This window comes from Pygocentrus nattereri, chromosome 5, assembly GCF_015220715.1.
Source record: "Pygocentrus nattereri isolate fPygNat1 chromosome 5, fPygNat1.pri, whole genome shotgun sequence".
NCBI classification, from domain to species: Eukaryota; Metazoa; Chordata; class Actinopteri; order Characiformes; family Serrasalmidae; genus Pygocentrus; species Pygocentrus nattereri.
Genome location: NC_051215.1, coordinates 33,953,420 through 33,979,148, shown reverse-complemented (window position 1 = coordinate 33,979,148; position 25,729 = coordinate 33,953,420). Strand labels below are relative to the sequence as shown.

General features: G+C 39.9%; 2 protein-coding genes and 1 long non-coding RNA gene across 3 annotated transcripts in view; 2 read left to right on the top strand and 1 right to left on the bottom strand.

Annotated features, from left to right (window-relative positions):
- Positions 1 to 4,328: 4,328 nt before the first annotated feature.
- ftr14l (finTRIM family, member 14-like) lies at positions 4,329 to 11,954 on the top strand. The gene is made up of 6 exons (XM_017721468.2): positions 4,329 to 4,817; positions 7,068 to 7,163; positions 7,292 to 7,525; positions 7,753 to 7,912; positions 8,018 to 8,077; positions 10,606 to 11,954. The coding sequence occupies exons 1-6, from the start codon at positions 4,401 to 4,403 to the stop codon at positions 11,127 to 11,129; spliced, it is 1,491 nt and encodes a 496-aa protein (XP_017576957.1). The 5' UTR covers positions 4,329 to 4,400; the 3' UTR covers positions 11,130 to 11,954.
- Positions 7,383 to 14,830, bottom strand: LOC108441773. The gene is made up of 4 exons (XR_001858972.2): positions 14,691 to 14,830; positions 7,979 to 8,043; positions 7,699 to 7,822; positions 7,383 to 7,519 (listed from the first exon to the last, which is right to left on the bottom strand). It is a non-coding gene; the product is annotated as an uncharacterized LOC108441773 (long non-coding RNA).
- A 9-nt stretch (positions 14,831 to 14,839) lies between these two features.
- zgc:154058 (uncharacterized protein LOC795538 homolog) overlaps positions 14,840 to 25,729 on the top strand; it is a 54,442-nt gene continuing 43,552 nt past the window's right edge. Inside the window, exons 1-4 of the mRNA XM_017721472.2 lie at positions 14,840 to 15,197; positions 15,481 to 15,699; positions 22,135 to 22,182; positions 24,641 to 24,727. Of these exons, the coding sequence (XP_017576961.1) occupies positions 15,635 to 15,699; positions 22,135 to 22,182; positions 24,641 to 24,727 (200 nt within the window). The 5' untranslated portion in view covers positions 14,840 to 15,197; positions 15,481 to 15,634. The remainder of the gene's footprint in view (positions 15,198 to 15,480; positions 15,700 to 22,134; positions 22,183 to 24,640; positions 24,728 to 25,729) is intronic.

Genomic DNA, 25,729 nt, shown 5'->3' with positions numbered 1-25,729 from the left:
TGTAGTGATGACCCCACATGCTGATTGCCAATAGCTTCCACCAATTGAACTGAGCCTGCTGGAATGCGGATGGCCATACGTCCTGCTACCTTCACTGGGCCCAGGCAACCACTCAAAGGCAGGCAATCTAACTGATGGCATTCTTTGAAAGCCTGCTTCCAAACATACCCCACCGACTGCAAAGGAGGGGCCTGAAAAAGAGTCGAGCCATGTTGTTCAAACAATTCACGGTAACACTGGCCGATAACATTCATGCCCAATAATCCCGGGACCCTAGACTTTTGAATTTTACTATGGGGATCAACAGGATCTCTAATAACCAAAACACCCATTGCCGCCAAGGTCCTACCTAATACTTGCATATCCAACTCCAAGTAGCCAATATAGGGAACTTCCAAACCATTAGCTGCCCTAAGTTGAAGCCAGCGACATTGCTGTAAGGGTCTAAAAACAGACTGAAAATGTTGATTAAAAAATGTTTCAGTAACAGTAGTAACCATAGAGCCTGTATCTAGTAAGCAAGGAACAGAAACCCCTCCCATGCATACATCAATAACAGGACAAACTCCCATTAATCTAGATAATGGGCTAGAGGGCAAAGTGGAGCCTTCAATATGCCTAGCTGGCGGTTGGCCCTCCCCACCAGCCGGTATTAGTTTTCCTGCGGCTTGAACGGAATACCCGCGCTCCTCGATCCCCCACTATCTGGAAACCTACCCCCCCTAGATACTGGGTTAGATCCTCTACCTTCCCGACAAAACCTTGCAATATGGCCTGGTTGCTTACAACGAACACAAATAGGCCTACCAAAAGAATCATATGGATAAGATGGAGCAGTTTGACCCAAGGAAGCCCCCTGTGTAGAAGGTGACTTATTACCCAAAGACAAATGTGTCAACAACATATCCAGTTGAGCTTGCTGCTTTTTCAAACACTCCTTCAATTCAGCTAATTCATTACTAGGTTGAGCCGTTACTGCTTGGCTGGCAGCCCTATACTCACCTACTACCTCAAGTTGAGTATCACAGGAGTATGCGCGGGTCCTTGCCAATCCCCCATGCTCACCTTCTTCTACCCAACGAATAGCATCACTGCGTATAGTTAAAAAGGGAACATTAGGGTTAAGCCTCACTGTACGTTTTAACTCCCGCCGTAACATGCTATCCCGGACGTACTCAATGAATTGATCCCGTACCAAATGATCGCCATTTGCAATGGGCCTAGGGCTTTGGCGTTTAATAATCTCCATTAGGGATAAAAGAGAATGCGAATATTCTCGCAAAGACTCCCCTTCTAACTGTCGACGGTGGAAAAATTGCTTTTGTAATCCAATATAAGATTTAGAACAGCCATAAATATCAACCAGAATGGTGAGAATTTTCTCTGGATCATTTCTTTCACTCGCTGGGCGAAATTTAATCTCCGTTTTAGCTTCCCCATCTAAATGATCGTATATAAATAAGGCTTGCTCACGTGGCGACATGTGACGACCTTCCAAAGACCTGCGCACCTCCTCAACCCAATCTTCTACTGAGGGCATATCTGCAGATTTGCCAGAAAACCTAGGACATTTTCTCTCTCTTGGAATGTAGATATACCGCTCAAACCTATTTTGGCTAACCTCTGCTCGCATACTGGCTTGTGTCTCCTCCCCATTACTGGTGCTAGCACCCACATTAACACCTTCAGTAGCTTTCAATCTATCATTTTCAGCTTGCAACTGCTGCACACGTTCGTTCAAAGCCCTTAGTTGTTCTTCCATATCAGAATTAGGCAGAGACATGTCGCCCAAAAAAAAACACACCAAAAGGAGTCAATGTACTTAAGACAAAAGAAAGAAAAAAGAAAAAATGGTTTCCAGCGTCACGAGGAGCGGTCAGGTCTGCAGTCTTCCTTGATAGCGGCTTCCTTTCTGGCAGCTTCCCAGACGACCCGGTCCGTGGTCCCACTGGATCTGCTAACAAATAACCACTGCTTTTCTTCCACCCTTTTTGTTTTCTTCTCTGCCAAAAATCACCCTATATGCACCGCTACCCTATCAAATATTAAATATCCCCAAACAAATCGGTTAATATATGCTCGGAAAAGCTACACCAGCACTCTAATCCTGCCGACTACGCCAAATTGTGACCCGAGGGCTACCTGATTCCAAATTGTGACCCGAGGGCTACCTGATTCGATTATTATTCGGTAACCAACCCAAAGAATTACCTAAATAAGGCACGCAGAGACGTTAAGAGGCTGGTATATTAACAGGTTTATTAAGGATAGAAAATTTGACAGCTGCACACATCATAGCGATCAGACCCACATCTAAAATCACATCACCCTAGCACAATCTGGGCCTCGATGGGTTATTAATTACTAATGGTAAAATAACCACGCATAAAAAAAAGGAAGGAACCACAATACCAGCCTAGGTTCAACCCCCCATACTAAATTACACACTGTGATTAAATAAAATCAGTAGACAATGAAAAGAGATTACATAAATATACTTCCAGTCACCCACACTAATCAAATCAAAAATAAACCAAACGTGACACAGCAACCTTCAATATAGGTGGGACAGAAACCCGGCTTAAATGAGCTGAATATCCTCTACCTTTCAGCGTGCGCCTCCTAACCGTCCTTCCTAAATTAAAAAGGCACCAGATTAACCAGGGGTAAAATATATTAGGGGCTGCCCTGGGTCAAAAAGCCTCCCAATAATATACTAAAATATTCCTTTATTAACTATTTAAAAATGATGTAATGCAGAGGTATTAAAAAAGGGGAAGAAGAAAAAGCAGTGGCTATTGTTGCTGACCGTACAGACCGGTTAACTGTAGCAGGTGGAATGCACAGCGCAACTTCACTTTGTAGTACTTCAGATATCCCCAGGGGCTCACACAATATCTGTCACGCCACACTGCTGATTCAGAAAGCCCCCCACTCTCCCTGTGTAAATGTGGGCTTCTCGCACACACACGGCGCCAGCAGGCTCAGTCACGTTCCTATGGTCTTCCCCAAAAGTTTAACATGCACATTAGCAACATACAGCTTCACGGATCTTCCCGACGCCGAGCTCAGATTTGCCCCCACGAGATCAAACGATACTTCGTTCTCCCTGCGCGAGACTATATAGCGGGTGAAGCCGAGATCAATCAAAACACCAGTGTCAAAATAAAAGCCCCCTCTATGCTTCTACCCATCACATGCTCTTCATCTTGAGATATGGACATACTGATCAAATGAAGTACTGCTGATCCTGATAAGCAGTGGTGGAAGGCAGTGACCTAATGGATCTACTGCACTTTGTACTTTCAGCAGGTTGTTTAATGATCTGTAGTTTGTTTAGTAGTATTGCTTTGTAAACAATAATATTTAGCAGTATCTTTCTCAGTACTGGAAAAATGACTTAAATATTTCAGTTAAAGTATTAATCTCTGTTGAGGCAGCACTGCAATACAACTGGAGGTAATTCTCCTGATCTGCACAAAGGCCTCTTGATGGATTTTAACAACCTAAGACAGCTGAATTCACAGAGACTTTTATATATATATATATATATATATATATATATATATATATATATATATATATATATATATATATATATATTTATATATATATAATCACAGACATTTGTATAGCAGTCACAGTCTCAGTTTCATAATTGTAACAACCCTTATAAATAATAAAGTCCCCTGAAGGAAGTCTCTGTGAATTCAGCTGTCTTAGGTTGTTAAAATCCATCTAGAGGCCTTTGTGCAGATCAGGAGAATTACCTCCAGTTGTATTGCAGTGCTGTATCAACAGAGATTAATATATATATATATATATATATATATATATATATATATATATATATATATGATACAAAAAGACAGAGCCACAATACAGACAGCCCCCCACACCAACCAGCTGCCACTGTTGCTGGAGAAGCCTGTTGAGAAAATTCATAATTTTGTTCATTTTTAACAAATCTATCATTCAGCTATGTATTCAAAGATCTGACACAGTCATTCTTTCTAAGAGAAAAGTTCCATGTAGTTTTTTCCAGCTCTTAAACAGTCTGGAATTTCTTACGTTCCCAATTTTGCTGCATTACCGTTACATTTTTAGCATGAAAACCATGTTTACTTCTCTTTTCATCACTACTAGTCAGTTACCCTTATATGGAACTGTGGTATGTTTTTCTCTTCCACCCTCCAAACCCTCAGTCTGAGCCAAAGTCACTTTTCGTCATCTGCCACACCTCTCCAGTCCCACCCCCCCCACAACAAGGCATACTGGTTTATCATAGAGTTCACTCATTGCTCACATTCCCCCATATAAGGCTGTGACACAACAGTTTCATTGAAACTAGACGGCACACAGAGACCTTGCCTGTGGCTTTGCTCTGCGGGAGCAGCAGAATGTCTCGCCGCAGTAGTGTGGCTGACCAGAGCCGGTCCGGCACAATGGGGAAGTCTCAGAGAAGTGATTCATATGGCAGGTACAGCAGCCCAAGACCCAGCAGCCGGGATGTTCAGCGGAATGTCCTGTGTGACTTCTGCCTGACCAAGAAAATGAAGGCTGTGAAGTCCTGTCTAACATGCCTGACCTCGTTCTGTGAGACCCACCTGCAGGCCCACTACGAATACCCGGCACTGATGAAGCATAAGCTGGTCACAGCAACGGGGCAGCTGAGGGAGAAGATCTGCGCTGAACATGACAAACTGCTGGAGGTCTTCTGCCGCTCCGACCAGACCTGTGTTTGTGTTCTGTGTATCATGGAAGAACACAAGAAACACAACATTGTCTCTGCTGCAGCTGAGAGGACAGAGAAGCAGGTGAGAGATGTTTTTAACTCATTTCCATACAACCTTCCTGTACATGAGGTAGTAAAACATTCATTATGTTCCCTACAATAGGCACAATCTTAAAGGGCTCATATCCTACATTTTTCTTGTATTTTATCTTTTTTCTCTGAGCTTTACTTATAATGTTTGTGTGGCTTTACATGCCAAAAACAGCCTTTTTTTCCAACCTGCCATTAACCCTAAGAATGCAAACAGACTCAACATTATTTTTGCTACTGTGCCCTTAGGACTGATGTATGTAAATGAGCCCTGTTCTGATTGACTGGCCTATATTGTACCTCATTCAAACACTCATTGTAATTCCAATATGAGTAGATGGAGCTGAATTGCTATAGGCTGAATCGGTGGTTGTGTAATGTAAATGTATTGTTTTCTGTGACATCACAAAAACACTGAATTCAAAATGGTTTCTGCAGCTTAGTTTTCATATGGGGGCTGTACAGACTGTATTTCAACAGTATTTATACACTACATCAAGGTCCTTTCTTTCACAAAAATTAAAAAAATGTAGTTTTCCAAGATATGGCCCCTTTAAAGATGTAGGTGTAACTGCACTGTGGAGTGGAAAAGTAATCATATAGTATTTAATATATAGTATTTAATATTGTAGTAATGGCTTCCTCAACCTTATATAGATGGCTAGTTCAGTGAAAAATGAAAAGTTCACAATTGTCCTCTCACCCCAAATGTAGTCTATACACAAAGACACGTATAGTGTCCAAAGTCTGCTTCATCAGTTTTGCACTGCAGCTTTGTGGCTAATGTAACTGACAAGTAAAGCAAATTTATAGCAATAGTTAGCAGTATGTAAACTTGCAGGCTTAAATCACAGCAGACTCAAAATGTACAAGAGTAGCACAAAATTCAGGCATCAAGATGGCTGGTACTACTAATTAGCTGTGTAACGTAATTGTGTCCACCTTTGTATAAAACAGTATGTGTACAGTATCAGAAAACACAAAGTCTTTTTGAGATTATCAGCCTATTAGTTGACCTTATCTGAGCCATGCATGTCCAGTACTATTTCAAACAAGACATGTTTCTTTGGTTATTTGTCTCTATATCTGCTTCTACCTCCTTATAAATTAATATAGTGCATAGCTTTGACAGGGAACTACACAGATTCTTGTACTTCTAAAAATTCTAATTTAAATTTAGAACTAAAAAGCAATTCCACTGCTTTCTCAGCATTTCTGCATGCTTTCTGCATTCAGTTGTTTCTGATGTAAACAAAGCCGTTTAGGGTGGTTTGATGTGAAATGGTGCATCACAGAAAAATTTGAGAGTTAGAATTCTCAATAGTGATGATAGAAACCAGGGGTCAAAAATAGCCATTTTTTTTTAACTACATAAACCAACATGAACCTACACGTCTCCTTGGTTGTAATATGGTCACACCTTATTTAGATGGTTCTCTATAGTTGATCTACAGATACTCATATTATTATATTATTACAAACTATCTGGTGATACTCAATTGATTATCAACAACATTAAGGTTACGGTTAGGCTTAGGAGTAGGTGTAGGTTTTGCCTTGAGGTTAAGGTTAGGGTTAAGTTTAGGCTTAGGGACAGTTTGAATAGAATTGTTCACATGCGATTTCAAATTCAGTTGCATCTAATAGATATTTAGTTGAGTGTTTGTTAAAGAGAGTTTGAGCATTTATAAAGCATCTAGAGTGGATCATCAAAATAAAGCATTACTGTAATATGTAAGGCTGCTGATGATAAAGCTTTTTTGCTTACTGCTTTGCCTAACAACACCCTACATGTCTCTCCACCATGAAAGGATTTTAAAAAATGTTGAAACATCATCGTAATGATCCCAAAGCTATTGTAAAACAGTGACTCGGGCATTTGTAACAATTTCATGTAATAGCTTTGTGTGATGTAGCGTTTAGAGGCATTACCCTCTTCAAACTCTTCAATGGCACATTTCACATCAAACTACTCTGAATGATCTTGTTTACAGCTTAATGATTTAATTATGCAGACATTTTTAAAAATGTGTAGAATCCCCTTTTAAAGTGAAAGTTAACAACCAGACACGAGTGTGTGATGATTTACAGATGTTTGCATGACACTACACTGTGGTTATCCCCTGCGAAACTAAAGAAGCAAACTTCAGACATTAAATACGTCATCAGCATTTGGGCTAAGGGGTGATTTTTTTTTTGCTGAACTATCACTTCAAGCATTTGATGCGGTTCACTCCTGCAGAAACAGCTCGGGGCTAAGCTGATGGCCTCTCAGCAGATGATTGATGAGAGAGTGAAGAAGTGGCAGGATCTGAGGCAGGCGGCAGAGTCTCTAAAGGTGGGGCCTGAATGGTTAGAGAAAAGTGGACACCCCATACTTCTTTTTTTTTTTTTACTCTTCTCTGCCATAATGTCCATACAGCTCATGTAAGCTCAGACGGACGGTCCTCTGCTGTTTTTCCACAGCACTCATCCCAGAATGTGCTGGAGGAGAATGAGAGGATCTTCACTGAACTGATGCGAGCACTGGAGAGGAGATACATAGACGTGAAGGAGATGATTAGAGCTCAGGAGGCAGCTCTGATGACCCAGTCAGTGAGACACCTGGACCGAATGGAGGAGGAGATCACTCTTCTGAGGATGAAGCACAACGATCTGGAGAAGCTGTCACACTCTGATGATCATATCCATTTCCTGCAGGTAGATGGCATAAAAAGTCCCCTGAAAAAACAAACTGTAACTGAGACTTTTAGAGAAAATGATGTGTATAGTAATGCTTTTGTATGAAATTCTCATGAAATATAATTTGATTGAATCAATAATGAAAATGATTTTGTAACATAACTAATGAAACATATACATAGTATGATTACATGTTAATTATGACTTTTCTACTGTGAATTATGAATTGTCTACTCTGGCCACAGAGCTGGCAGTCTCTTTCTGCACCCTCCGGATATGAAGACTTGTCCAAAGTGACACTGGCCCAGCAGCACTCTTTTGAAAAAGCAAAGAAAGCCATCTCAGAGCTTAAAGTGCAGTTAGAGGATGTAAGTAAGGATGAACTGAGCAAGATCTCATCTGCAGGTCAGTAAAGTGTAGTATATATTGTTCTATATATAATATATATTGTTATCAGTTGATTGGGCTTACCTCATTTCCTGTTTTTGAGACTTTGCATTGTCTTTCCAGTAAGGGACGTTCAAATTCTGCATGCTCTGGAGCCAAAAACAAGAGAAGACTTTTTACAGTGTAAGTTACTGTTTTCACCACATCGCCATCACAATTCAGTCACCAGGCTGACCAAAGACTACACTTTCATTCCTCGGTATAGTAACCAAAGAATGAGATCTTAAAACCTCAAGGGCCTGTTTATTGTGCACACTGTATGAAAGGTGAGCGAAGCTGCAGTTCCAGTTTGCGGAACAGGTTTACAAGCAAAATTTTCCATTCTGCAGGAAGATCTCAGCGCAATAAAGCTGTCACTCATCCAGCCGACAGAAGTGAAAACATGGCCTACTGAGTATGCGAAAAACCTCAGCAGTGATACAAAAGCATTATTGTTGCATCCATTTAGACCTCATCCACATGAGTGTCTGTATCTGGTTTTTCAGCATACACACTGATTGATGTCATTTGCCACGACAACAAATCCAAGGTTATTTGATTTAACATATTTGAAACAAAGTCAAACCGTCTGGTATTGCACATGTCCAGGCAATATACTACTGGATAGAAGTCAAGTTTACTTGCAGCTCATATTACGTTTCAGTAAATCAAATTCTGAACACTCAAGACAAGACATGTTGTAAGACCACAGAAGAACCACTTTTGGTTCTCATCGATGGCTGTTTAAGGGAACATTTTTGTGAATGACTTCCCTATAAACCCCAAAAAAACATTACTATTGGTCTCCAATGCAAGCCATTAAGCCAATTCTCATTAGAAAGAAAAAACATTAGGTTTTAATCCTAATGATTTCTTATGGTCCTTTTTCATCAGAGTTGGTCATGTGAGGAACCTTTTCAAAGGTTAAAAATCTTTGTAATATAATGTAAAGGTTTAATACCAATGAATGTTTTAGCTAAAACCATACAGCCAAGCCAAGAATGATTAAGGAACCCCTTTTTTAAAGTGTTGAAAAGCTCAGTCTCAAACTTCTGATGCAAACGTCTGAAAACAATTATAGAATCATTAATTCACAAGGAAATTTCTTTATACTACTTTATCAAAAAAATTGTAGACACCTGCTCATCTAATACTGCATGCTTTCTGCAGTCAGTTGCTTGTGATGTAAACAAAGCCGTTTAGGGTGGTTTGATGTGAAATGGTGCATCACAGAAAAATTTGAGAGTTAGAATTCTCAATAGTGATGATAGAAACCAGGGGTCAAAAATAGCCATTTTTTTACTACATAAACCAACATGAACCTACACGTCTCCTTGGTTGTAATATGGTCACACCTTATTTAGATGGTTCTCTATAGTTGATCTACAGATACTCATATTATTATATTATAACAAACTATCTAGTGATACTCAATTGATTATCAACAACATTAAGGTTACGGTTAGGCTTAGGAGTAGGTGTAGGTTTTGCCTTGAGGTTAAGGTTAGGGTTAAGTTTAGGCTTAGGGACAGTTTGAATAGAATTGTTCACATGCGATTTCAAATTCAGTTGCATCTAATAGATATTTAGTTGAGTGTTTGTTAAAGAGAGTTTGAGCATTTATAAAGCATCTAGAGTGGATCATCAAAATAAAGCATTACTGTAATATGTAAGGCTGCTGATGATAAAGCTTTTTTGCTTACTGCTTTGCCTAACAACACCCTACATGTCTCTCCACCACGAAAGGATTTTTAAAAATGTTGAAACATCATCATAATGATCCCAAAGCTATTGTAAAACAGTGACTCGAAGCATTTGTAACAATTTCATCTAATAGATATATAATATTTCTTCTGAAAGGGAATTAATAGAGAGTTTCCACAGTAACAGCCTCTACTCTACTGAGAAGGCTTTACTATGGATGTTGGAACGTTGCTGGGAGGATTTGACTGTATTCAGAGCACTAATGAGGTCAGCTACCGATCTTAGATGATTATTTCTGGATCGGAAACACTCATGATTCATCCCAAAGGACTTGGATGGTGCTCTGTCACTCTAGAGAACACAATTCCACTGGTCAACAGCCCAGTGTTGGGGGCTTTATACCCCTCTAGTCTACACTTGACATTGGGCATGGTGGTCTTAGTGTCACGTGCAGCTTCTTGAGACCATTCCATTCTGAGTGCTTTTCTATGTAGTAAGTGCTTTTCTTGTGGGTGAAATTGAACTCTTCTCTCAGAGTTCACCTTAAAAAAGATTTTTTTAAACACATTTTCTTCTTACCACAAAAGAAGCTAATCAGTAAAGACATCATTTTGGTGTTCAAAGTTTGCATCTTACATTTTGCCCTGGTCCTACCAGGCTAATATAACAGGAGTCTATGTAAAAAAAAATTGGGTGACACAGACTTTTACTATTTGTTATATTAGCCTATTTTAGCCTTGTAGCTTCAGTACAAAACAAAAGAAGAAAACGTCTGACACAAAATACGTCTTGATTGATCAACTACACTGAGAGTAAGGAGAAAACTGTGTAAAGCTGATTTTTCTGTGAGTCATTCCTTTAAGTAGAGTCTAGATACTTTTGGACAAATAGTGCAAGTATCCAAGCACATTTCCATTAGAATGTATAAACTCTAATCACAGGTTGTTTTTATCTCGTTTTCTGTGCAGATTCCAGCCACCTTTCTCTGGATCCTTTAACAGTTCACCCTAACCTGCACCTCGCTGAGGGGAACACAGTGGTGCGCATGAGCAATGACCCCAAGAATTATCCTGACCACCCTGAGCGGTTTGACCACTGGCAGCAGGTGTTGTGCCAGGAGAGCTTGTCTGGCAACCGATACTACTGGGAGGTGAACTGGAGCGGTACAGAGATTGACATTGCTGTGACTTACAAGGCAGTTAGCAGGAAAGGCAACGACAACATCTGCAGCTTCGGATGGAACGATATATCTTGGAGCCTGTACTGCTCTGAGTCCAAGTACTCCTTCATGCACAACAACAAAAGCACCACTCTACCAGTGCCCACTTCATCCAGAATAGCAGTGTATATAGACCACAAGGCTGGAACACTGGCCTTTTACAGCGTGTCAGACAAAATGACTCTTCTCCACAGGGTGAACACCTCATTCACTCAGCCACTCTACGCAGGGTTTGGAGTCTGGGGTTTTGGAACTACTGTAAAGATATTATAAAAGAATCACATACATTCTTAACAGTAATGGTTCCTATATGGCTTTTTGACTTTTTTTTTTTTACTTTAGGTTTTAGAAAAAAAAATGTATAATGGTGTAGAGCCATTACATCATTGAGATTATTTATACTTTAAAAAGGCTCTTCACACTCCTACATCTCATTTCCATTAACAGTTCTTTAAAGAACTGTCCATTTACAGGTTAATTCAGAACTTTCATGGAATCATTCCATAAAAATCCTCTTGGTATGCCTATTTTTAAGAGTGTACGGTGTCTTTTTTTGGACCTTTCACAAATGGACATACAGTTGTATGCAAAGGTTTGGGCGCCCCTGGTTAAATTACATGCTCTAAGTAAAACAGGTCCACATCCTCTACTGGTAATACACTTCTGCACATGGTAATGCACAAATACTGTTTATTTGCTGAATTTAACATATTAGACAAACAACAAAACATACATTTTGCACAGGCCAAATTTTTCATTTATTTCTGGTATGTTAAACTCAGCAAATCAATTTGACATTGTGCATAGAATTGTGCAAAAGTGGCATATTTCAGTTTTTTTGTGTGTAGTTTTTTTATTTCAAAAATCAACAAAATGTGCAATTTGACAGGGGGTGTTCAAACTCTGCATATGACAGTCCTTATTTTTTTATTTTTTCAATTCTGTTGACGAAACTAATTGACAAAGTAAAAGGGAGAAATGACTAAATGGTTGCAGGCGATTGGTGCTACTACTGCACCAATCCACTAGGTGGAGCAATTCCATCTTTTTGTTACTAAACAGTAAACAAATAAATAAATAAATAAATAACTGACTGGCTTTCTGATTTGGTTTGTGTATTTTTTTAAATCCAAGTCAACAAATTGGTTGATTCTTCTTTCTAATTTTGGCCTTCAACATACACGGTCATTAAGGGATGGAAAAGAGAAGCATAAAGTCTGTCACTTTATTCAGCTTTAGCCAGCTACAAGCCACAGCGCTATGGTATAACATTCACAACATAAATAATAATAATAATACTACATTTAACATACTAACTAGTAGTTGCCTTGATATTGTCCAGAGGTGGTTCTATTGAACTTTGGACATCACTGATGAAAGACTTGCTTATGAATATAAACAATAATACATCTGAAATTGACTGAATGTTCAAAATCATGCTTATAAAAAGGCTTAATATTTCAACACATACCATTAATGAAACTCAAATATGTTAAGTTTACAGAATACCCCAACTGCTATATCTCCTTTCAAGTGCTTTTGGTAGACAGTACCACAGGTCAAAATCCTGTGGTCAGCAGTGCTGTGAGATTGAGCTGTCTTGATTAACTGTTTTTGTTCTTTAACAGCTGAGTGAAATCTTCAAGACAAAAAGGAGATCAAACCTTAGACACTTAATTGACAGAAATCCTGACTTAGTACTTTGCTGAGTAACAAAATATACACTCAGTGCTATATTTATTTTAACAATGTAAAATTACATAGAAAAAAAAAATCAGCCACCCAACTAAATAAGATGTTCCCACAAATTTAAAAACTATATTTTACTAAAGGTCTTAATGAGATGTATATAGTACAAAGGAAATAAGCACAAAGGAAATTTTTCTTACAAAATGTAGAGCTGTCAAAATGAACCTAGCTGCAAACGTATATTCCGGTGTACTTTCCTGTGATGTACAGAATCATATCTGGGAATGAAACTGCAGACATTGGTTCTTACGTCATACAAGTGAATGTGTGAAGCTTTTGAAGCAGATCTGTAACCTGGGCATTTCTTAACTGGACACAGTGACCAAATAACTCTGCACACAGACAGTACATTCAGACCATTTAAAACTATTTAACCTTAAGTTTAGCATTTCAAGTTCAGCCATGCTTAGAACTATGTCTCACATGTTTGTAGGAGCCAGTCTGAGTATAATTACACAGCCTCATTTTCTATGAATAGGAATATTGTTCATGGAGCGATCTGGTTGTGGGGATAACATCTCTACGTATACAACAAAACACAAAGACATTTTACATGAGAACTAAAACAGAAAATGCTGACTTTGCGAAACCACTCAAGTTGGTTCCTCAATTACATTAATTGCTTTGTATTTTGCTTTTTACAGCAAGTTGTTTACGTCCCTTTTCAGATCTGCAGAGATAACACAAAAGAATGCATCATAACAGCAATCCATCCCCTTTTCCTGTTTATATTCATAGTCCATTTGATACATGAGATTTATAACTAAATTAATTGTCATTGTCTACAAATTAGAAATACGGAGCGTCTTGTACACTCACTGGCCACCTTATTACATACCTGTCGTTGGTTAGTGTAGTGGTTAACACTTTTGCCTTCTACGCTGTAGACTGGGGTTCAATCCCCCACCAGGGCAGGCACCCTACACTATACCAATAAGAGTCCTTGGGCAAGAATCCTAACACCACCTTGGCCTACCTGTGTAAAATGATCAAATTGTAAGTCGCTCTGGATAAGAGTGTCAGCAAAATTCCATAAATGTAAATACCTTGTATCCACACTTGTCCACTTACCATAGAGGTGCACTCTGTAGATCTCAAATATGTATTATAGTTCCTCCGTTTCTATGCTTAATTTGTTAGCCCCTCCCCCTTTACCCCATTTATGGATGGTCAGGACCTCTACAGGCCCCCCCACTGAGCAGGTGTTATTTGGGTGGTGGACAATTCTCAGCACTGCTGTTGCTGGAGGTTATAAAACACTGTATAAATTTACTGACAAGTTTGTTAGTGTTTAAAACCTCATGCACTTTTTTGCACTGTACCAGTGTAATGACCGTGTCAGCGCTGTTGCTGTTCTGTGAGTGGTCCACCACCCCAATAATACCTGCTCAGTGGAGGGCTTGACCTTTGATGAATGGTTTGGGGCGGGGCTAACGCATAATGCAGATGAACAGATGGACTACAATCTGTTTACGATCCATTCAACACAACCATTCCAAAATGTTATTTATCCATTTGAAGCCATTTTCAAAATGACAGGCTTTTAAAAAACAATAACAGCTGACGTATGATGGAAAACACACGTTTATTTCCCTAATAAAGGTGGTATCAATCAAATATAGCAGTTGTATGTACACAGCCCACTCCCAACAATGTGTATCATGAACAATTATGTCAAGATTCTGTCTACAATATTTGGTGAAATCAAGCTCGCATATATGGTACGTAGGCCTGATAAAACGACCAGTGAGTGTTGATAAAAGGGTCCTAATAGACTGGCTAGTGAGTGCATGTTATTCTCTATGAACAAATAATACCAAACAATAAACACACCCAGAGGTGAGAAATATTCTAAAGGAGATCTGCTCTTATTCTCGTGTGCTTTTAAACATGGTTAAGTCCTGGGGCATTTTCTCCTGTTTCTGAAATTTGGCTCCTGAGAAATATGTGATTTTCTCACTTTGATCAACAACCTCAAGAAATGTGTTTTCCCTTGGGTACAGTCACAGTTCATAACACCCATTACAGCAGTATTACAGTGGAGGACACTAAAAGACTGACCAAAATCTTTAGAATAGGTGTTACCTGATCTTAGGTTATCTGTCTTACCCAGTTGCCTCAACCTTCCGTTCCCCTTTTACAGTTTGACCTCTAACAGCTGAGGAAGGATACGCATGGCTAGTGTCTCAGCAGAAGACAGTGGTGCTGGAGTGATGTAAAGTAGAAGCTGGTGGGTTTGTGGTGTTTGGAGGTGCAGCAGAGTGCGGGGAGGGGGAGGAGCAGCTCCAGCTGTCTGATTTTAACCCAGCAGCGCCACAGAGCAGCCAGCCCAACGCAGCAGGGCTACGCTAACACAACGAGCCCGGAGAGACAGGCAGCCAGAAAAATACGCTCCTGAGGAAAAAGGCAGACTGGCTGGGCGGTTCTGAATTCCTGCTGCAGTCGGTGGTGCGCTGGCAGACGGAGGAGGCTGTAGTTTCTCAGACATCGGTCAGTCTGCGGTGCTCGAGATTTGGAGAGTAACAAAAGGTGGGAGAGAGAGAGAAAGAGAGAGAGAGAGAGGCTACTACTGTCCCTCATCAGAGGGGGAAGGTAAGATAACCAGAGACCTGGAGCTCATACGCTACCCGAGCTAGCTACCTCTGTATGGCTCTTCAGAAGTTGCTGCCGCTGCACCGTTCAGCCATTTTGCTGGGAAAAGTGTTTGGAAAGTTCCCGGCTGAGTCGCTTCTCCTTCACGCTCGAATGTAACTTAGCCAAAAAAGAAATAAGGGCAGAACCCGAGACAGGCGAGCTGTACCTTATCTCAGCCTTAGTAAGCGCTTCACCTTTTCCTTCTTCTTTTATTTGCTTCCTCCGTGCTCTTCTGCTCCAGGTGCAGTTATGGTCTGCTCGGAAATGAACGCTTTGGGGTTCGTGCCAAGACCTTAAATGCAAATTGATGAGCAGCGGGTGACAGGCTGGCGAAGGCGAAGAAAGAAGCGGAGCTGTGCGGCGTGGCGGCTGCTGAGGACGGCCGGGTAGAGACCATGTCCCTCTGGATGATTTTACCCGTCAGCCTCCCTGCCCTCACCATCACCGGCATATGGGTCGTGTGAGTGTTAACCTCTCCGCTCCTCAGTCGCTCTGACACACCACGTTAGACTCGCAGACAAGACTAGAGTCGAGTACTTCGAGCAGCTTTACTGTCTTCAGTCCGAGATGAACACATTTAGCCTACACTGCCCTGCAGCGGTTAGACATGCTACACAGGTGGATGAATTCAGCATTAAGAGTCTCACCCGAGGGCTCTTACTGGTGTGGTGTGGTGTGAAGCGAGCCCCATCTGATTCGTCTAGCTGTGTATTTTAATGTATTATTTTTATATCAGTGTGAAGTGAAACTGCACACAACTATGTTAATTTAAGTTTGCATGCAGACCAGTGGTGGCCATCACCGCAGCACACCGCATTACCAAAACAACCCAATTTATTTGAAACACGTGCTTTTTGCTTTTATATACTGGATTATGTTGAATGGATGCTTTCTGACTTTCTCTGCAGTACCTTTACTTTTACTTGAGTACAGTTTCTCTGCTTGTAACACCCCTGCTAGCAAACAAATTATTGTGCACAAGGGTTTGTTAAGTTTGACCTGGCAACCCGAGAAAGCCAGATGTTTTCAGTTTTAAAACGTATCATTTTCAAAACGCGTGATTTCACCTGCATATATTGCGCTACATAGTATGTAGTTGAGGAAGTAGTAGTTTCTTCTCTCATAAAATCTTATAAAATTAGGTTGAGCTAACATAAATGGACTTTGACTCATCATTTGAATTCAGCAAATAGGTTTATATTGACGTCCTTGATAAAAGATGCTGTATGGTGTTTTTCAAAGGCGTACCTAGCCTGATATAAAGCTGCATTATGTGCAGTGGGCTGATGATTAGGTTGTGTAGCTGCACTATTATTGCGCAATATTAAAACTGCCCTCTTAGCTTAATTTTAGTGACCGGGTTGGATATGACTTTTCAAAAGACTTCATTTTGAGTGTTTTTCTGGGTTAAATGAAGCTGTTAATGTCGTCTCGTTTATCATTTTTTTGCCGTGTCAGCAAAATCTTTACATTTTTTTAAAGACCTTCTCATATCCTATACAGCTTGTTTCACTGGAATTGCTGATAGGACTGAATGATTTGGGGGTGATATCTAATTGAGATTTTTTTGGATAAATATTGCAGTTGTGATTTTTAATGCTTTAATTTTCTATGAATTTCCAGGCCTGTTTTTTTTTGGCCAAGAAGAGCAGTGTATTCACTTTTTCTGGCACAAAGCTTGAACGCTGAATGTGTTAGTCTACCAGTTAGTTGTGATGGTTGTGATCATGTGTGCAGAGCTTGGGTGTTTGTATCTTCTCATTGGTCCAGCTCATCTACAGGATGTTTACAAGCTCTCTGTTATTAGTTGTTTTTTTCCCTGTAAAACTTATTAAGGCAACATTGTTGATATTGTTTTATAGAATAGCAGCTCTTGTGAATTTTCACTCTTTCAAGTTGCGATATCAGTATAAAAACAATTCATCTTTCAGCCCTTATTGCTAAAGCATGTCTTCAAGTCTTCACTCTTTGTGTGCTTTTGTAGGCACGGGAGCTCTTTCGCCTGAAAATCATGTAACTAGTCTATGGATTTGTTATGTAGCCTGAGGGATTTTTTTTCTGATGTAGATTTCTAGTTTGAGGTGTTCTAGAAGATCACACCGTCCGCTGGTGGTGATGTATTCGTATTAAATTACTAGTGACAATGGGTGTAAAGATAATGTAGTAACTATAGACTAACTTGTTGGTCAGATTGTGAGAACGTGCATTATAAACTCACCTGATGCTCCTTCTTGAACATGACACTTATACAATGCTAGCTAGTTATGTCTTAATGTACAGAGGCAGTGAGATGAAATAAGTATTCAGACCCTATTGTTTGTATTATTTGACATGTGTTCAGTGCACATATCCACAATTCTAGCACTTTGTTACAAAGCCCTTGTTGGCAATTACGTTGAGATGTCTATGTTTGCAGAGAAACAGCCTCTTGTCATGATGCTCCCACCTCCATGCGTCACTGTGGGTTTGGTGTTCTTGGGGTCAGGGGTCCACGGGAAACCCTTGTTTCTTCAGTTATGATGATTAGATGTGCATTGCGCTGCTTCTTTTCTAGAAGGGGAGTTTTGCAGTTTTTTTTGTTGCATGTTGCATGAACATGTACATCTTTGTTCATGTTTAGAAGCACTTAGCCAAAAGCCAAATTATTTGTATACGTTTGACATGAATATAGGTACTGGAAGAACAAAACAAGAACAAAAGCAAAAGTTTTGGAATACTCGTTTCCCCTCACTGTGTGTCTTGATGTTATGCCCCGATCCCTGAGAGCCAGAGAGGTGTGCTGTGAAAAAGATCAAGTAGGGCACAGGCATGTGAGAGATAAAAGGGGTTGGATAAAGAAGTTGGGTGAAGTTGAGAGAGCACTGGGACTCTCTACCTGTCTGGGTTTTTTTTTTTTTTTTTATTTAATTTTTTTTTTCTTGCTCTGTGATCATCGCTCTGGAATGCAGGCCCAGGAGGCGAACGCTACATGTAGCTTTCTCTTTTCCCCTTCACTTGAGGTGCAGTAGTAGTAGTGCTGCCACCTCCGATCAGCACTTTCCTTCCTGAGGAACGCTTGCAGACGCCCATAAGCATCCCTTTCCTTCTTCGTCCAGCAGGCCCCCGAGCGCGGCAGGGCAGGGATGGTTACATAAAGCTCCCGCCAGCCTGGGAGGAGGAGAGGAACGCAGGGGTGGAGCTCATGGCTGTGCTTTCCGCACAGCATCAGCTACTTCTCATTGGATATGAGAAGGTTTGGGCTTATTCTTTCCATGTCTGGGCTTATTCTTTCCACGTCTCCTTTAGTGATGGCCTGGGAGCAGTTTGCAATAAAACTTGGATGAACTTGCACTGCTCCTTAAATAGTTTCACCAAGAGTTTTGTTTTGGTGAAAAAGGCACCTGTAATTATGATCCTACAGATGGAATTATTGTAAACCCCAGTGCTTCACATACAAATTGTAATGTTGTGTTCTTTGAAAAGGGGTTTCTGACGTGTTATTGTTATTGTTTAGAATGTGCTCAAGAGTTTTTTGTTGCATAAAACACTCACAGTTAGATGCGGTTTTGGTGCTTTGGCTGTTTATGGAACACAACCCCCCAGTTAGAGCCAGAAAGATTTGTTACTATGAATAATTCAGTGTTGGTGCCATATTGTTTAAACCTTTCCATTTAGGCTGAGTTTCCATGGCAGTGTTTCCATCCAGAGTTTTCTTTATGTTCAGGCTGTTAAATGTGAACCAGGAAAATGTGGTTTTGTTCCTGCTCAGCCCTTGGGCACACACACACACACACACACACACACACACACACACACACACACACACACACACACACACACACACACACACACTGGCTCAGTCTCAGTCTTGCTTGGCTCATTGTGTGCGAAGCTGTGATACGCAAACGCTGTCTTTAATGCTTATCGTCTTTCCAAGTCACTTCGAAGTCTTGATTGGGAAATGCTGAAACGATGCCACAGCTGCCCTAAAGCTAGCTCTTGGTTTTCACAGAGGATGGGAACCATATGACCTTGTGATGTTTTTATCATTTGTTGATGTTACCAAAAACTGGCCTGCCAGTTGCAGCAGTCTCTAATTAAGTCTTTTAATTTTACAGCATGTTCTAACCATAAATCTGGATATGTAAATAAGGGGAATATGCAGATGAATTGAAAACATATTTTTTTTTTTGTTACATCCAGCTTTTAAAAAAAAAAAACACAAAAAAAACAGAACATCTCCATAGCTTATACACTGTGTTTGTGTGTGTGTGAGAACAGAGCTTTCAAGTCTGTGTGTATTGTAAACTCTGGGGTGGGTTACTTGTTTGATGGTATAAGATTAGAATTCATTAGAACTCAGGCTGTTCATTTAGCCTTTCCACCTCTACCACTGTGTCATGAACTCATAGCTCATAAACATGAGTTTTTGTGAGTGCCTCTGCTCCATTATGTAAGAAGGATGAAGTCTTGAAAAAGCCAGACGCTGCCATCTGTTTTACTACGGCTGTTCGTTCAAACCCACAATGTTCTGTCTGCCCTTAAATCCTGTAGTTTTTATTCTTAACCATACTCTTCTTTCTGATTTGTTTGGACTTGTTGTCTGTGTGAAAAATGGTGTTACATTTCGATTGCCTCACTTTTTCTTTAAAGGGCATGTCATGGAAAACTTTTGCTTGCCGTTTCACATAAGTTTTTGATGTGTATTAGTAATGTTAAATGTCTTCAATGTACCTTTAAATCCCCAGTCAATATATGGAATTTAAGCAGCCCGCTTTGAATTAATTGTTTTTGTGATTTGATGTAAACTATTTATATGTATCCACTTATTCAGTTTGTAGTAGTGTAGTGCCTTCCATCCATGTTAAAATTTAAAGGGTCCATAATCTACATAGGTCCAATTCTAACATTTTGTTTGGTTTTACTAACCAAAAACATTCATTTGTTTTTACACAACCTTTTTCCAGTTTCTTTTAGAAATTAGAACCTTAGAATTAAACAGGCTGTCTTTGTTCCTGTGCCTTTAAGACTAATTATTATATTTATTACATTACATTATTGCATTTAAATGATCTCTGTTTTGATTGGCTGCCATGTATTATGTCTTGTTCAGAAAGCAGTCTTGGCTGAAACACTCATTAATGTGAGTGGGTGGAGCTAAACTTCTGTAGGCGCAATAAGTAGATGGATGCAAATTTGATGGTTTTGTGACCTCACAGAAACGGTGATCTCAGAACAGGCTTTTTTGGAGTTTAGTTTCTGTATGTGGATTGTATAGAGTGGGTAATGAACAGTTTGTTTTGGAATTTTAATAATGCGTATGGACTACATCAAATTCTTCTATGTAAAAAAGATGGGGGCTGTTTTAAAGGAGTGTTTCAAGCTCTGACTGCTTTTTTGAATGAGACAAAATACAAGGTATTTTGATACAATACAAGGTAATCAGATCAGAGGTAATTTCCATGTCTTAGTCATAAATTCACATTCACAGAAGCAGCCTGTTTAACTGTAAGGGATAAACAGAGGTTAGAAAATGATCTATGAATGTGAATGAATTATGACAGTTTTTGTTACATAAAACCACAGTAATCATGGGGCTACCTCAGAGACACAGAAAAATCAACATAAATGTGAGATCTTGCCTTCTTGAGTGAAAACATGTTTGGGTTGATTTAAAATAAAATAAAATAAAAAAAAGACTGATTCTAAGACACACCATACACACCAAAGCATCTGTCATAAATGCGGTAGTTATGTCCAGTAGGCCGAAATTCACCTCTTTCCCCACTGGTGTTACAGGTGACCTGGTAACACTGTGTGTGAATATTCACAATACCAATTGAACCAGATGGCAGAATGTTTGTTTACCAAATGTAATTTCACTCACTGTAATGCTAAGTACTGAACTGAGCTCTGGAGGTGCATCTCACTGTGTACATGCATACATGCACACACACAGATGCAGTGAGAGATGGAAACTGTCCTAATTGGTGTTTAGCCTGTTGCTGACCCTGCACACTGCCAGATGCAGTCACACAGCACAAACACACAGTGTGTGTTGTATAGGAGAAATGAGTGCTGACAGTAGCCTGGTGTACTGGTAAAATGCAGTTTGCTTGACTTCTTGCTGTAGTTTTCTAAGCATGTTTCCTTTGCTGAAACTGTGCACATTCGGGAGCCGTCGTTTACTTTGACCGTTATCTGATGCCCCTCTGTTCACTGACATCCTTTGAGGGTTGCTGTGAACTCTGAATCAGCTACTCTTTGACCTTGTTACAGCAGCTAAAGATAGGACTGAAATATAGGCATGATGCTGCTGTGAGGTCAGAACTGACCCTTCAAATCAGTTAAATTCCCAGCGCGATCAGAAATTCCAACATAAAAATAAAGCACACAGATCAGTCAAGAATGTCTAATATGACGTGATCACTCTGCAAGTCCCCTTCCCATACATTGCCTAGCACTGTTCCGTTGTCATTCAAATGAGACAGATGATTATTTCAACTGATGGAAGTTCATGAGACTAAAGACAGTTTATTTTGGTTTGAAACTGTGTTTTAGAACAGTTCAGTGTTTTGTATTGTAATATAATGTAATATATTACCTTGTATCTCCATTTTCACTTTATTGCATAGTTTGAAATTTTCAGATGCCATTGACATTCTTTCTTTAAATTTCTTTATGAATGCACCAATAGAAGTGATCAAAAATGTATAAAGAATGGATAAGAATAAAATTATTACTTAAACCTTCATTGAAAATTGACAATTGTTTTTTTTTTCTTCTGAAAAGTTTTGTTTAAACAGCAACAATAGGCTAGCTAATATGTACCATATAGAGTGATGGTATAGTCATATCACTAATCACTTGATCACATATCCCTAATCACAATTTGCTCTCTTGTATTTTACATTAGGTATGCAATGGCCCTGTACAACCAGCATGTCTGTCCTGTGGATAACTGGTAAGATCTTGTGCATTTTTCTTCACACTTAAATCATTTTTGTATTGTATTTCATTCTCACTGCAGTCAAACTTCATTCAGTTTCATTTAGTATGAATGTTTTTATGTGTCTCAACCAATTTGCTCATCTTCTCCATTTGGACACTTGTTCTGAAATACTGAAAGCTGTTGAGTTTGCAAAAAAAAAAAAAAAAAGAAGCAGAACAAAGAGTTTTATCATCTGGATTTATATCATGCAGTAGTTTGGCTGTAAGGCTGCATCGGTTTTACAGTTTGTAGTGCTATTCCATCCTCGATTAAATGGTCACTGGTTTCAGACTCAATGAAGTATGACTTAGTTTGAAATTGAGGGCCTATTGATTTCATGCCTTACTATCTGTTTTAATGAGTTATTTATTCAGAGGCTGAAAGAATGTCAGATTGTCATGGTTATCATGGGTAGGCAGGTTAGTGAATGACCAATTTGAACTTTCTGTCCATCTAAAGTCAAACATTTCAGATTAACTGTTGCTTAGGACAGTTTTTTGATTTGGTCAATCATTAGAGAGTGAGAGATTGCCTGCTCACATGTAAGTAGAGCAGACATGTATCAGTGTGATTGGTGCAGATAGTGGCGGATCACAGAGTATGTGTGTTTAAGTCTGTCTGAGTGTGATATGGTTGAGGGAGAATGTTATCCAGTAGCTTCAGTGATCTTCCCATTGCTGTGGGTCCTTGTGCACTTTGATGTCCTACCCAAACTCTATTGTCATGTGACTAGTTTGAAGGCTTGGTGTTTTTCTTGCCCAGAGTTTTTCTATGTTGAAGAAATTGTTTTTTTTTTTTCCCCTTTACCCTACATTTAGTAAGTAAGTCTTGTCAGATGGCCCAAGTTTGCCTCTATACTTTTTCACTGGAAGCTAATGTAGCTAACTAGTAGGCCTGTTAAAATTTTTAACATAGCCATGTGATCACAGATATTTGAGCTGATCACAAGTATTTCTCACAGTTGTTAGCTTCAGCCTTAGTGAGCTTTGGTGTTGCAACAAACAAAATGTGATTTGGATGTGTATAGACCAATATCAGTACTTATTACTACTAAGCTTTAAAAATTCAGTTATTTGTTAAAGCACTTCACTTAAGATGAGCATCTAACAGTAAACTATCCTCCTCAAGCACTGCTGCCTCATAGGAAGCTAAAACACACAGAAAAAACACGTATGTGAATATTAATGCTAGATTTGTTGCAGGATTGGATCAGATTTTATTCCCCCACTGACAAACAGTCTAGCATTTTTTTGCTGATATAGTCCATTAACTGTCCATTGATAAGATAGTAAACTATCTCTAGCTAGGATTGGGATTTTAGGCTTGTACTTTAATAGTGTAAATCAAATTAATATTTGCAATTATGACACAACACACACACACACACACACACATTTTCTAAGCCGCTTCTCACCTCAGGGTTGCGGGAATTATGACGCACATTTTCAGCTAAAATCACATGATGGTTAACAGATCAACTAAAAAGAAATGGAAGCTCATGTCCCACCAGTTAAAATCTCAAATTAAACTGTAAAAGCATCTTGATGCCTGAATTTTGACTGTACTTTCTTCCAAATAAACAAACTTCAACCACCAAACGTGTTGGCTGATTGACTACATTTGGTGTAAGAAGAAAACAGTAAATTAGATTTTTCACTGAACTTCCCATTTAAAGCTGCTGAAGTGCTGCATGGCCAGAAGTTGCAATGGCACACCAGAGGAGACATGCTTACATGACTAAGCTGAAAGATAGTAGGGAAAAATAAATATATGTTTTGAACAAAACTAGGTGGCACAAAACTGATGCACAATCATCAGTTTAATATAGAGGTTTAATATGCAAAACATTACTTCTAATGTAAGTGTAAACAGTTAATTCTGAGTAATCACACACCAGCTCTGCGCAAATGAGCCATTTAACATCAGGTTGTTTTAAATGGCACCTTTTGACCAAGTGCAATGAGACTACGTTCCAGGATAATTTTATGTCCTGAAAACAAACGTGCTGTTACGCTGTTTCTGTTTAGAATGATTCATCAAGTCTGTAGTGCAAAGTCAGCTCCTTTAGTGAAGCGTGACTACTGCTTAAAGTTTCTGCTCAGAGTTTAAAGATACTTTTAAGTGTGTGAATTGAGGTTCTGTGTTTTGTTTTGCTGACTTGACTGTCAAAACATGTTAGTTTTGGCTTATAATAGAAATTTTCAACACATTCATATTGTGTAAGGAGCTGGAATGCAGCACATGGTAACATCCCAGCTCTTTCTGTGTTCACAGCCAGGTGCGCTCATTTTGTAAAAGGTGTTTAGACTTGCCTTTGATTGATGGCTATTAGGGGGATGGAGTTCAGACGGTCATGACCAATATTCTGGTGGTCTAGCCAACACTGGTTACACTTCATTGACTTCGTATGCATGTTCATGTGTGTTATTAGGATGTATAATCAGTCGTGTGAGGAGGATTTGCCCATGCAGAGGGGACCAACACTATGCTGTACACTGGACAATGTGCCACTTATCAGGTCAGTCAACCCCTATGATATAGTATAGTGTGTGTGTGTGTCTCTCTCTCTCTCTCTCTCTCTCTCTCTCTCACACTGCATCTCTCTCTCTCTCTCTCTCTCTCTCTCTCTCTCTCTCACACTGCATCTCTCTCTCTCTCTCTCTCTCTCTCTCTCTCTGCATCTCTCTCTCTCTCTCTCTCTCTGCATCTCTCTCTCTCTGCATCTCTCTCTCTCTCTCTCTGCATCTCTCTCTCTCTCTCTGCATCTCTCTCTCTCTCTCTGCATCTCTCTCTCTCTCTCTGCATCTCTCTCTCTCTCTCTCTCTCTCTCTCTCTCTCTCTCTCTCTCTCTCTCTGCATCTCTCTCTCTCTCTCTCTCTCTCTCTCTCTCTCTCTCTGCATCTCTCTCTCTCTCTCTCTCTGCATCTCTCTCTCTCTCTCACACTGCATCTCTCTCTCTCTCTCTCTCTGCATCTCTCTCTCTCTCTCACACTGCATCTTTCTCTCTCTCTCTGCATCTCTCTCTCTCTCTCTCACACTGCATCTGTCTGTCTCTCTCTCTCTCTCTCTCTCTCACACTGCATCTCTCTCTCTCTCACACACTGCATCTCTCTCTCTCTCTCTCTCTCTCTCTCTCTCTCTCTCTCTCTCTCTCTCTCTCTGCATCTCTCTCTCTCTCTCTCTCTCTCTCTCTCTCTGCATCTCTCTCTCTCTCTCTCTCTCTCTGCATCTCTCTCTCTCTCTCTCTCTCTCTCTCTCTCTCTCTCTCTCTCTCTCACACTGCATCTTTCTCTCTCTCTCTGCATCTCTCTCTCTCTCTCTCTCTCACTGCATCTCTCTCTCTCTCTCTCTCTCTGCATCTCTCTCTCTCTGCATCTCTCTCTCTCTCTCTCTCTGCATCTCTCTCTCTCTCTCTGCATCTCTCTCTCTCTCTCTGCATCTCTCTCTCTCTCTCTCTCTCTCTCTCTCTCTCTCTCTCTCTCTGCATCTCTCTCTCTCTCTCTCTCTCTCTCTCTCTCTC

Excerpts from the sequence above, each read along its gene's own strand:
- ftr14l (XM_017721468.2), top strand. The coding sequence starts at position 4,401 with ATGTCTCGCCGCAGTAGTGTGGCTGACCAGAGCCGGTCCGGCACAATG. Across the intron at positions 4,818-7,067 it reads CTGAGAGGACAGAGAAGCAG|AAACAGCTCGGGGCTAAGCT; the intron begins GTGAGAGATGTT and ends TCACTCCTGCAG. Across the intron at positions 7,526-7,752 it reads ATCATATCCATTTCCTGCAG|AGCTGGCAGTCTCTTTCTGC; the intron begins GTAGATGGCATA and ends CTCTGGCCACAG.